Source organism: Clytia hemisphaerica, unplaced genomic scaffold (genome assembly GCF_902728285.1).
Source record: "Clytia hemisphaerica strain Z4C2 unplaced genomic scaffold, Clytia hemisphaerica genome assembly, whole genome shotgun sequence".
Taxonomy (NCBI): Eukaryota; Metazoa; Cnidaria; class Hydrozoa; order Leptothecata; family Clytiidae; genus Clytia; species Clytia hemisphaerica.
The window spans coordinates 933,909-946,305 of record NW_027103551.1 but is presented as its reverse complement, the minus strand read 5'-3'; the positions used below and the strand labels follow the sequence as shown (position 1 = coordinate 946,305).

The 12,397-nt window shown below is 34.5% G+C and overlaps 2 protein-coding genes across 2 annotated transcripts; one reads left to right on the top strand and one right to left on the bottom strand.

Annotated features, from left to right (window-relative positions):
- Positions 1-1,547: 1,547 nt before the first annotated feature.
- LOC136800159 (putative neutral sphingomyelinase) lies at positions 1,548-9,291 on the top strand. The gene is made up of 7 exons (XM_067056774.1): positions 1,548-1,680; positions 5,742-5,838; positions 5,971-6,050; positions 6,183-6,366; positions 6,807-7,025; positions 7,233-7,431; positions 7,577-9,291. The coding sequence occupies exons 1-7, from the start codon at positions 1,646-1,648 to the stop codon at positions 7,957-7,959; spliced, it is 1,197 nt and encodes a 398-aa protein (XP_066912875.1). The 5' UTR covers positions 1,548-1,645; the 3' UTR covers positions 7,960-9,291.
- LOC136800158 (cyclic nucleotide-binding domain-containing protein 2-like) lies at positions 9,235-11,663 on the bottom strand. The gene is made up of 2 exons (XM_067056773.1): positions 10,724-11,663; positions 9,235-10,319 (listed from the first exon to the last, which is right to left on the bottom strand). The coding sequence occupies exons 1-2, from the start codon at positions 11,450-11,452 to the stop codon at positions 9,507-9,509; spliced, it is 1,542 nt and encodes a 513-aa protein (XP_066912874.1). The 5' UTR covers positions 11,453-11,663; the 3' UTR covers positions 9,235-9,506.
- Between the last annotated feature and the right edge of the window lie 734 nt (positions 11,664-12,397).

The window sequence follows — 12,397 nt, the reverse complement described above, 5'->3', positions numbered from 1 at the left end:
TTTGTTACGTTCACGGTAGGCTTAGATTCACGGCAGATTGGTCATTTTTCAATCTACCGTGACTTTAGCTTTTCTATATAACTGTTGTTAGGTTCACGGTAGATTTGTTACGTTCACGGTAGGCTTAGATTCACGGCAGATTGGTCATTTTTCAATCTACCGTGACTTTAGCTTTTCTATATAACTGTTGTTAGGTTCACGGTAGATTTGTTACGTTCACGGTAGGCTTAGATTCACGGCAGATTGGCCATTTTTCAATCTACCGTGACTTTAGCTTTTCTATATAGCTGTTGTTAGGTTCACGGTAGATTGACAGCAAGTCATTTTCTAAGTGCATTATGGTCACTGTAGTCTTAGATTCACGGCATATTGGCCATTTTTCAATCTACCGTGACTTTAGCTTTTCTATATAGCTGTTGTTAGGTTCACGGTAGATTTGTTACGTTCACGGTAGGCTTAGATTCACGGCATATTGGCATTTCTTAATCTACCGTGACTTTAGCTTTTCTATATAGCTGTTGTTAGGTTCACGGTAGATTGACAGCAAGTCATTTTCTAAGTGCATTATGGTCACTGTAGTCTTAGATTCACGGCATATTGGCCATTTTTCAATCTACCGTGACTTTAGCTTTTCTATATAGCTGTTGTTAGGTTCACGGTAGATTTTTTACGTTCACGGTAGGCTTAGGTTAGATTCTCGGCAGATTGATCATTTATCAATCTACCGTGACTTTAGCTTTTCTATATAGCTGTTGTTAGGTTCACGGTAGATTTTTTACGTTCACGGTAGGCTTAGGTTAGATTCACGGCAGATTGATCATTTATCAATCTACCGTGACTTTAGCTTTTCTATATAGCTGTTGTTAGGTTCACGGTAGATTTTTTACGTTCACGGTAGGCTTAGGTTAGATTCACGGCAGATTGATCATTTATCAATCTACCGTGACTTTAGCTTTTCTATATAGCTGTTGTTAGGTTCACGGTAGATTGACAGCAAGTCATTTTCTAAGTGCATTATGGTCACTGTAGTCTTAGATTCACGGCAGATTGGCCATTTTTCAATCTACCGTGACTTTAGCTTTTCTATATAGCTGTTGTTAGGTTCACGGTAAATTTGTTACGTTCACGGTAGGCTTAAATTCACGGCAGATTGGTCATTTTTCAATCTACCGTGACTTTAGCTGTATATAGGCATCTGGTTAAACTCACGGTAGATTGGTTTCCATTTTTTAATCTACCGTGTAATTTGGTTAAAGTACACGGTAGATTATGAATTTTTCCAGGGAAATTTACAACCTTCCGTTGATATATCATCAGCTATATAGAACGGTTAAATACACGGTAGATTAAAAATAACCTTCCGTGACCGTATCAACGCTGTTTTGTGTAACTCTTTCCCTTTTTGTGTCAGTCCGTGCAATGTTGGTCTTTGATATTTCCTTTGCTTCTTTCAAAAACCGGTAATTTTTCCGCAGATGAAATAGCCCGCTTAATGGAATTGTAAACAAACAAAGCCACACACATTGCACAGACATCAAATTTATAACCTGACGACCTGACTGACAGTCGACGCTGGAGGGAGACAAAAACACATAAAGACCCACAACAACCACATATCCACTGCTCAGAGGAAATATCACATCTAATGGAGAAATTGAAAGTGCTTAGTCTTAACTGTTGGTAAGTTTTTTAATATTTTTCAAATATCTAATTTGTGAGGGGAAAGGACGACAAACCAGAAATGCCAAAGCAAAGAAAAAAAGAGAGCTAGTCGCCACGCCATCATCAGGAACTAGCTAGCTCACCTGGCTATGGGTGGTATGGCAGTGGTCAAAATAAGCTTTTTCAATGTGATCGGTTGTTTTATTGAATTGCTCTTGTTTTTTAGCGTTACCTCTATTTCACCGCAAATACCCTAAAAGGTTGACCATATGGTTCCGGCTTGCTGAATGAGGAGGGGCAGAAAATTAAAAAAATTTGCCCATCATGGCATAACCTAACCATCATAATTAAAACTGTCTTGTTTTAGCGACATCAATTATTTTTTATATAAATTTGAATCTTTTGAACAAAAAGCAGATCACTGCACCACCAAGGCCGATGAAATTTATATATGAGTTTACCGTCGGCCGCCCGCATCTTTAAAAAGCACCTCTATCTTTGTTAAAATCGTCTCTACGCATATTTACATGGGTAAACAAAGAAGATTTATTACAGAAAATGCTGCCACCCTCAATCCTACAACTGCAGTGGGCGTCCCGCCCATCTGCCAAACCGCCCTGACCGCCATTTTAGTTTTTTGCAAAATCTAGCGCCACTGTAGCAATCAATCTTTATTTTTCGTTCGCAAAAGATGCGAAGGGTTGAAGCGAAGCAAAATTTTTTATTTTGAGAGAGCATGATTGGCAGAAATGGTGGATAAGGTGCTGTTGGGAAAATAATGAATAATGAATAATGAAATCATGCCGCATCTATTTTTGGGTAAGTTCACGACGGTAAACTCATATGTAAATTTCATCGGCCCAAGTGTTACGCGTAAGCCAAATTCGCGTATTATGAACAACCTCTAAATTGCCGAGTACAGGAGAAAAAAAATTGAAATTCAAAATGGCGGCCAAGCCCATGATGATAACTATCAAAAATCTTCGTTTTTCAATCAGCTATTGCAGCTCAATAAATCAATGAAATAATTTGAAATAAAAAGTATAAAACAAACCTTGAACCTTTCATAAATCCAAATAAATAAAAGTATTCATCTAAAGTGAAGATTAAATTTCAAAATAAAATGATTTCCAAACCAACCTAATGTCAGTGTCTGCCAACTAAAAATTTCTCTGCGGGGTCACTGGCAAGGAGTTACAACTTCAGACTTTAGATTCCAATTCTTGTATATATAGGCTGCAATTACACTGCCAAATGATCTGTATTACAAAGACTTCCAAATGGGTCCATAAGTTAAGAAAATGAGATTATCATCGAGCATGGGGGTTTTGTTTTTATAAAAAAAACTTCAAAATAAAATTGTTAATGAACTTTACTTAAAATATCACTTACTTACATAATTTATTTATGATATAACACCCCTTTCTTAAATAAATGGCCTCTTATTAAAGTCTTTTATGTTTGCCGCAAGAAGGGAGAAAAATTTAATTTGACCACCGGTTTTTTCTCTTTTTCTAGCCTTTCCCGCGTGTTAGTGTAGACACAACTTTAATCCGGGGAAATGAAGCATTTTCATTGGTCTAAAATCACGTGACCAGAATTTTTATCCAGGGAAATGCCGTCGCCGCAATGTTTGCTTTAGTGAGATTGACCATTTTGTTGTTTTGATTTGAGCGGGCGAAATTTCTATACAAACCAAAATATGGCTTCGTTGGAATACCGGTTGAAACACTTGTGGCACACTGCATATAGCAGAGAGAAAAGATGACTTTTTCTAAGATGTTTTGGAAAAGATACCAATCTAAAATTCTTTTGAGAAATTATGCCTTGAAAATGTTTAGTTTGTTACAAATACAAGCTATCGGGTGTTTCAAAAAAAAGTGTCTGAATTAATGTTACAAATTGTGACAAAACTAAGAATACTAATTACTATAAATCCAAACTTTTCACCATCTATTTGTGAGCATGTAAATCTTGCTAGAAACATTCACGGCCACTAGACTAAATTAGCTGCTCAGAATAATTTAGCCGTATATATGGCAAAACAGAAACAGATTTGAAGCAAAAACCTTCGCAAGCTCTACAATCCCTATTTGGAATAATCTACCAGGGAATGCCGCCATGATGCTGAATCGATAGTGTCTTTCAAGAGTAGCTCCAGAAAACACTTTTTCAGCTGATTCTCCAATCATTTATCCAATTATTTATCCAATCTTCCTGTTCCTTTTTGTTACTGTTCTTGTTCTGGTCGTAGTGGCCCTTTGTGGAAACAATTCTTGAGCTGTCTAAAAGCTAAAGGATTTTTCGGAGCCAGCTACTTAAAACATTTGTTATTATTTTTATTATTAGAAAGAGAAAAGGCTAAGTTAAATTTTGAGCTATCATACTTTGGATTTGCTTCACATGTTCATAATTTATGAAGCAAAGTCAAAAAAACTCTTTTGTGGCTAAATCTTTTTCTCTCTTTCTCTTTTGTACAAGAAAAAAAAAACGACGCACAAACAGGTCTTGCACTCTTTATTCTAAATACAGAAGTGCCTACCTACAAAAAGGTAGCGCTGACTACACAGAATTGCAAGAAAAGAGTGCGTTTATGTGATGCAAGACAGTCAGTTTTAAGTGTTTTAATTGCTGTAATGTAATTAACTTTTTCGATTTTATATATACAATTTTTTTTATTCTTTCGATAATCAAAAGATTTCAAAAGAACCTGGAATCTAAAAGTATTGAAATTAAGCTTTTTTTCAGTATTTTATAAGCTTGATTTTGATCCTCTCTTTTTTCTCAAAAATGACCCATTTTCAAATTTTCAAAGTTTTTTCAAATTTTCTTTATAGTGTTTGAACATGTGAAGCAAATTTAAAATATGATAGCTAAAAATTTAAGTTAAGCCTTTCCTTTTTCTGATGGTGAAAAGTTTAAATTTTTTACAATTTTCTTTTTTTGAAAAACTCGGTACATGAAAGTTTTAGATAGGAGATGATTGCTCCAAAAGATACTGGTACAAATTTTTCCTTTTACCACCAATTATTATGTTCAAATTTTCCACAATTTTCAAATGCTCCCAATTTTTCCGAAATCAAATCAAATTTTCCGGAAAAAACAATGACAAGGAAAAATTTAGTTCATAAAACCCATCTGTAAAACCTAATCTAATTATAATATCAGGTGCACCAGAAAAAGGTTTACAGGTTTATGAAGATATTGTAGGCTTACGGTTAAAGATTTTTTGTTTATATTTTTTATATTAGCTATATATAGAAAAAAATTTGGTGTATAAAACTTTTTAAAATCGGTTCAGTCAATCAAAATTTATAAAAGAACTTACAATTCTGACCTACCCAAAAGTTTGACATACAAACTTTAAACTAGGTTTTTTTCTATAGGAAATAAAAAGAATTAACAAAAAATCTTTAACCATAAGCCTACAATGTTTTGACAAACCTGTAAAAAAGATTTCTGATGCACCCAGTACACCTAACATAGTGTGGCACAGTCAGCTGCTAAAAAAATTTGCCCTGCACCTCCAGATTGCTTTTTAAATTTGGTTCAGTGGTTCTCAAGTTATAGACTTTTGAAGTCAAAATTTGCGTTTGAAAAAATCCAAAAACACGTCAAAAATGGGGTATCAAATTAATGCAATTCTTTGCCAAAAACCTCATATTTCCACTATTTTAATGACTTTGATGACTCAATTAATATTCTCAGCTGATTTATATCAATTATCTTAACAAAAGTTATGGCGAAAAATAGGAAAACAGTATTTCTGAGCGATTTTTCTAACAAAATTTATTGAAAAATGTTGAGAAATGCTCAATGACTGTTTTTTTGGATTTTTTGAAAAGTTTATTTTGACTTTAAAAGCTTATATATAACTTGAAAAACACTTTACCAATTCTAAAAAGCTATATGCAAAATTCTAAAAGTTGGCTTTTCTTCTTGACAATTAAAAAAGAATATATAGTAAAAATCCACATTATTTTGGACACAGTTAACCATCAAACTTTATACATTTTTCTGGGTCAGTATTTAATTTTCTCTGATTTTGTTTTATTCTAAAAGGTATCTTGATTTTATAGGGGCTTGAGATTTCTCTCAAAGGATCTCGATCAACGAATGGCTGCACTTGGTGATTTGTTGGCTAAAAGTGATTATGATATTATTGGCTTGCAAGAGGTATGAATTCTGATGTCATTTCACGTTCTAAAACATAAATTTAAAACATAAGGCTAGAATTTATATTATACACTTATTTGGTTGATTTGTTTTTAATAAAAATGATCATGAATATCAGAATTTTATTTTCAGGTTTGGGTAGAAGAACATTATCTAAGTATCAAAGAGAAAATCAAAAATATTCTCCCATATTCACACAGATTCATCAGCAAGTAAGTGCTAAACAGCCTTCAAAAAATTTATGACATTATAATTTTATAGTAACAATTATTGAATCTTATTTATTTTACAAAACAATCAACTAGAGACTTTAGTGTATATTTATGTTTTTTTTTCTCTTTTAGTGGATTCATAAGTACAGGCTGTGTAACGTTTTCCAAATATCCAATCATTGACACTTTATTCCAAAGATATTTATTTAACGGATATTTCTATGATTACAATCACGGCGATTGGTATGCTGGGAAAGGGATCACTGGTGTTATCATCAAGCACCCTAAGAAAGATATCTATTTCTTTAATACACATGTAAGTAGAATACTCTTAGGAAACAAATCTTAGGAAACTAAATTTTTGCGGTAGCTTTTGTTTTGTGGAACTGAAGAATTTCAGTGGGGGTAAACACAGAGTATTAGTTATGACCAAACTTTTTACAAAAACTCTTGTTATCAATTGAGAACAAGGGAGACCCCTCATTCAATTGAAAAAGAAGTCTCAGATGAAAAATGCTGTATTTCATCCTCTCTGTATATACAGAAATAACAAACTCATTCCCAAAAGATTTAAAAAATTCCCACTAGATTTTTCTTCAGAAACAATAGAATCCCCACCCAATAGAATCTAGAGAATTTCTAAAGTAGCATTTTGCTCTGTTAATGTAACTCATTCGGTTGGAAAATTATGGTGTCACAGTGTCAAAGAAACAGAGATGTGAAGGGGAATAATTCTGATTTTATTACACTTTTTAGATGCATGCAAATTACGATTATCAGAATGCAAAGTTCCATTTCAACGAATGCCGTACCCTTCAGGCTTACCAAGCAACCCAGTTTGTGAAGCATGTCACCCGACCCAGTGATCCCATCATCTTCTCTGGAGACTTTAATCACGAATCTCATGAACTTGGGATGCGAGGATTAAAAGAATTGATCTCTTTAAGAGACACTCACGATATCTGCGAGAAAAAGGTGAGCCTTTTTTTACAGTATAAGACCTCAATTTATACCATCATACAGATGGCCTTGATTAGCTCTCAAGTTTGTTTTCATTGCCATTATTTCTTTGCCCAGAATACAGTATCTGGCCACTAATCAAATACAGCTTCATATTAGAAGTTACGGGTGGCAGAGCGGTTGTTCTTATTTCGTAATAAAGTGATCAATTTTCATTTTTAGTGTGGAGATTTAGCAACGGTAGACTGCGAAAGTAATCATTACCTAGAACCAACGGAGGCTGCAAAACGAATTGATTTTATCTTTTGTAATGATTTTTTCACTTGTGATGGATCAAAGCTGGCATGTCGACAAATCCCAAACTCTAAAATGCATTACTCTGACCACGAAGGTTATGAAGTGGAATTAACTTTTCATCATGGTGAGTTACGAATTTGTAATTTGCAAAAAAGCCCTTTTCATAGTATGAATGATTTCAACTGATAATTAAGGCTAACCCAAGTTTAAAGGAATTACAGTAGGCTGGTTTATACTGAAATGAAACTATACAATGTTTTATTTCTTAGACAAGGAGAGTGTGGACCATAGCAAAATGGAAGATTATAAATCACTGGGACTACTTTCCAAGATCCACGACTGTATGAAAGAAGGAGAACGAATATCTAGTGAATTATCCTGGGTATTAATCATTACTCTCGCCATTGCTTTTTCTCTGGTAGTTGGATTACCAGCTTGTTATGCAGGGTTGGATATGTTTGCTCACCCTTCAACTATATGGGCAAGTGTTGTGTTTTTCTGCCAACTGATTATTGTAGTATTCTGTGCCATTTATCTTTGGGTTGTTTTGAGTTTACGGAAATGTGAAATGCATACTTTCAAAGGGATTGCTCAAGAAATTGAAATCAAAATGAAACAACTTGTATCTTCAAATGGAAAGAAATCTGACTGATTTTGTATGGTTTGTTAGATAACTTGTGTTGTGTTGTGTTTCTAGTATTTTTTTGGATAATTGCTTGCCATTAGAAAGATAATTAGCATTCCAAGTTGATTACACCCTTAGTTACTGGCAGTACATGAGGACAGGAAAATTCCACTTTAATGTTTTTGTTAATGATGTTTTTTCGATGAGGTATCAGCAGTTATCTCTCTATGAGTGATTCCCTACATGATTATTCGACATTAAAAACAGTTTTGTCTTGTAATAAGACCTATTTATTGGGAAAAACAATTACTGCACAGTGTGGAAGCAATGAAACGACTGAGTTATAATTTAACGCTCCTTTTAACTCGATATCCCTCTTGTCTTAAACGAAAGCCGGTTTGTAACTTCTATGTTTCTATGCACAGAGAGACTGATAATCAGGCCGTTTGTTGAAGGGATTCTTCTGATTGCTCCACTCTGTTGGAAAAAGGGGATGTCAGCTATGGCTCGACTTCGCTTTTACGTTTTACATGCAGTGCGTCGAAATATAAATTGGAATTTGCGATACAAAAAGTCCTTTTATTTATAACTGAAGTCGCAATATAATTAGAAAGATTAAAGTGGATGGTTATTCAATACAAATCCTCATTAATAAGCATGCCTGGCAAAAAAATAGGGGAAAAGAGACCATTTTATACATCTGCACTGTTATGAAATTCAATTCTAATCCCTTTTCAAACATGCATATTTGTAACCACGAATTAAAAATATATTATGAATATAATTATACAAGAAAGAAAATAATTATTATGGTTTATTATTGTGATTTTTTAATTAAGTTTGAAGATTTATAATTGACTCCTAGATACTTAGAATTTAAGAATTAGCTAGGTCATCCATTGAAATTTGGTTCATTGATTAGTACCTCATACTCTAAATTTATTTTTTCGTTGTTTTAATGCATTTTTATATACTTTATTATAATTTCTTTTGTTCTGTTTCCACACAAATTATACACGGATTATTCAAAAAGATTCTCATTCACAAGGATGATTATTTGAAGTTTTATCAGAGTTGATTACGATCTATACTCTTTTTCGCACTTCTTTGTTATTAACACCTGTCTCAGGTGCCCCGGTGGAACTTTTTTCCTCGGTGGGAATGAGGTAGAGCCTTATCTCAGCGCTGAGTTTTTCAATTTATTACATTGCTACAATAAAACAATAAATTTATATTATTACAATTTATTATTGATCCTTTCACCACATAATTTGTAGAAATTTCATAGAATTTTTGTAAATACAGTTAATTGTTATTTCCAAGGAAGAGTATTCATAGTCGTTTAGTTGACAACGAAAATTTCTATTAATAATCTTTCCATTTTTCAAACTCTGATTAAAGCACCAAGCAAAGGAAAATGAGCTCGAAGTTAGAAATAAATGGGACAACTTTCCTAGAAGTTTAGCACAAGGGTCTTATCATAGATAAAATTTCTTTTTTTCGACCAATTAAAAATTGGGAAAATATTTGTTTTTTTTAGGCACTGTCTCTGCCTAAATTTCTTTACATTCGAGTCATGCATCCTTGAAAGTTTTGGTGAACCGCTGTGTCATTTGCTGTCTATACTCCATCCACTGAACAGCTTTCTTCCTCTCCTTCTCATAAGCACCAGGTGACAGATAATCAAATTCATCCTTGAAGTCAAAAGTTGTCAAGAAGTTCTTTGGAGCAACTTCTTCGAATCTGCTTCGAGGGATATATAACACTGTTGCTTCATTGCTAATCAGTAGCACCTTGATTGAATGATTTTTGAGTGCGTCATTCTGTATGGCAACCCACTTGATATTACATGAGTTAGGAGCGAAAATCCGATTACCACCTAAGATTCCGACATGTCGGTTCAACTTTTCGCTGTGCAGCCATTCATGTTCATCTTCAGAATTCTTATAAAGAACATCAACAGATCCCTTAGTTACGAAATAAACATACTTCGAATTTAACAGATCGTAATCGATCACTTTCTTAGCTCGAAAATATTGACTTTTAACATCGTAAGATAAAAGTTTCATACGACGCTCTGACCATGATCGAAAGACTTCATGTGAATTGAGAAACATTTTCTGTTTCTCGTGCTCCTGCATTAAAAATGACGAACAATACTCTCGGAAAGTATCCGAGTCAATCAGTAATACCTCCACATACGAATCACATACTACAGAAGCAGTTCGTTTGGTGTTATACATCAATCCAGTTGCTCCGAAAGAGCATTGATTCTTTAGCTCGTCCACTGTTTTGGTGACTTCAACTCCAGTGTTTGCATCGCGATGTGAAATGTTGACGTACACATTACCAGATATCATGATGTAGAAATATTCCGCATTGTCGCCCTGAAAGACAATTGGTTATGGAAATCATCATAGCTTCATTAACTAAACAACACACAGTGAAGGGGGGCTTCCGAGGGTACAAAATATCGGAATGCTGGTGATCTTTTCGTGAAAGCCGGCAAACATTTTTCTAATATGAGACGAAAATACTCCAACGATAACCAGGACACCGGAAATTCGGCCTTTCGGAATACGGGTTATTTTTCCCTCAAATATCGGAATACCGGATTCTCCCCCACAGGAGGTGTAGACTTATCACAACTCAAGTTTTTGTTGAACTACAGCAAAGGAGAATCGGTTGTTTTATGCAATCTCGTAATCAGAGCAACTTTCCCCACTTTTTGATTTTACTGATCATAGAGATGCGAATTTAAAGAAGAGTTCCAGAAAGAAGAAAAGCATACCTGATTCAAAATGATCCGTTTTCGATCATAACGATGATATAATACATTCTTCACCAATTCTTTCTGAATATTTTCGTTGAACTTGGAGAAGGAAGGATGACCTCTCAAATAACGTTTCAATTTATCCAAGGATGCTTCTGGTCTGTTTTCAGGTGCAAGTTCACAAAGTCTTCGCGCCCAAGAAGGAAAGGTACGATTGCTATCCATGCTAAAGACGTGTTTGTTGAAATACATATTTCCGCGGTCTTTCTCTTTGTTCCAATCTGGAAGATTGTATCTTGAAGGCGGTTTGACGTAATCTTGAAAATCGACCAAAACACGGGTATCGTTCTTATTGACAGCATAACGACGTATCGCTAACGCAACACGGCATAACGTCCTCACAAGCCTTAACGTCCGGCGAAACATTTCGATTAAATGGTCATTAGATAAAGTTGGGACGACCAAACTGAATTTTGCTTTATTACTTGACTGTTGTTTTATATTCACCATGGATACATTAACTTGTACAGTATGTCTACGTAATCTTGGCTTTACGTACACACCTTCGATTGGGCGTGCCACATATAATGAACGCTTACGGTTTTCATTTGAACTACTATTATTTATTCTCAAACGTCGGTCGATATCCGTAATGACTGGTAACCTATCTGTGATGCTCTTTCGCTGGCCTTGGTAACAGTGATCGTACGAAGGGGTGTAGCTTGATATTTTTCTGGTGCGCAGCATTTTTGGTCCACAAAAAATACCTTGATCGAAACGAATTATGCTTTGAAATTATTTGGATGTCCTTAGAAATTACTGTGTTTATCACCTCTCAAAGAAGTTCCATTTATCAATCAACAATCTCCTTCTTTAGCCACACCCAAATGATTTATCGTCTAAATGGTTATAGCAAAAAGCTTGTTGGGGAAAAACAAACAGATTTAGTTGAGTTGCTATAAACAAGATTAGATTAGCATATGAACTTAGTGAAACAGAAGATAATGACCACTGTATTTATTTCTTCCCTCTCAACAATTACCATGTTTCAACAGTGCTATCTTGTTGACATGGAAACCAAGAAAAAACGAACTTATAAACAAGCTCAAAAGCCAACATTTACTCAGTAAGACAGGAAATGATTTCCTTCGAAAGCTAAATTTGATCGCAGTTTAGTGAAAGCTTTTTCCCAGCATGCACTCTGCTTTTCTTCTTCTCTTACTTTTTTGAGGTGAAGATCTCAATATCTGAAAAATCAATCAAACATTAAATTTTTCTAATTGACTTACAATACAGTACCTCAAATTAAAACAAATCACGTGACTAGACGGCGCTAAGAATCAATTCAATCAATTCTGACGCTACTAATTTATTTCTGCAAAGTATCTTTGAGCCTCATTTCGAATCTCACAGACGCCTCAAAGACCAACTCGCTACAGTACTTTAATGTTCGCTTTTTTAGTTTCCTGATATCTAGGTTTCTTGAGGTCGTGAAGAACCATCAAACTACCTTTCTTGTAAACAGAGAAGCAGTAACAAAGCTCCTACAGTACCTTGTGTTCTTGTTATGTCACTGGGCTTTCATGCTTTCATTTATAAAAGCAGGGCGAATTATCATAAATGTCTACATCATTGCAAAGATACACACTCGAGAATTAAAAGCCAAATAAACTATGAGAATATGCTACAAAT

Bases quoted from the DNA above. Each gene is read 5' to 3' on its own strand.
- LOC136800158 (XM_067056773.1), bottom strand. From the start codon at position 11,452: ATGCTGCGCACCAGAAAAATATCAAGCTACACCCCTTCGTACGATCAC. The intron at 10,320-10,723 runs GTATGCTTTTCT...ATTGTCTTTCAG, and splicing joins AACGGATCATTTTGAATCAG to GGCGACAATGCGGAATATTT.
- LOC136800159 (XM_067056774.1), top strand. From the start codon at position 1,646: ATGGAGAAATTGAAAGTGCTTAGTCTTAACTGTTG. The intron at 5,839-5,970 runs GTATGAATTCTG...TTTTATTTTCAG, and splicing joins ATATTATTGGCTTGCAAGAG to GTTTGGGTAGAAGAACATTA. The intron at 6,367-6,806 runs GTAAGTAGAATA...TACACTTTTTAG, and splicing joins TCTATTTCTTTAATACACAT to ATGCATGCAAATTACGATTA.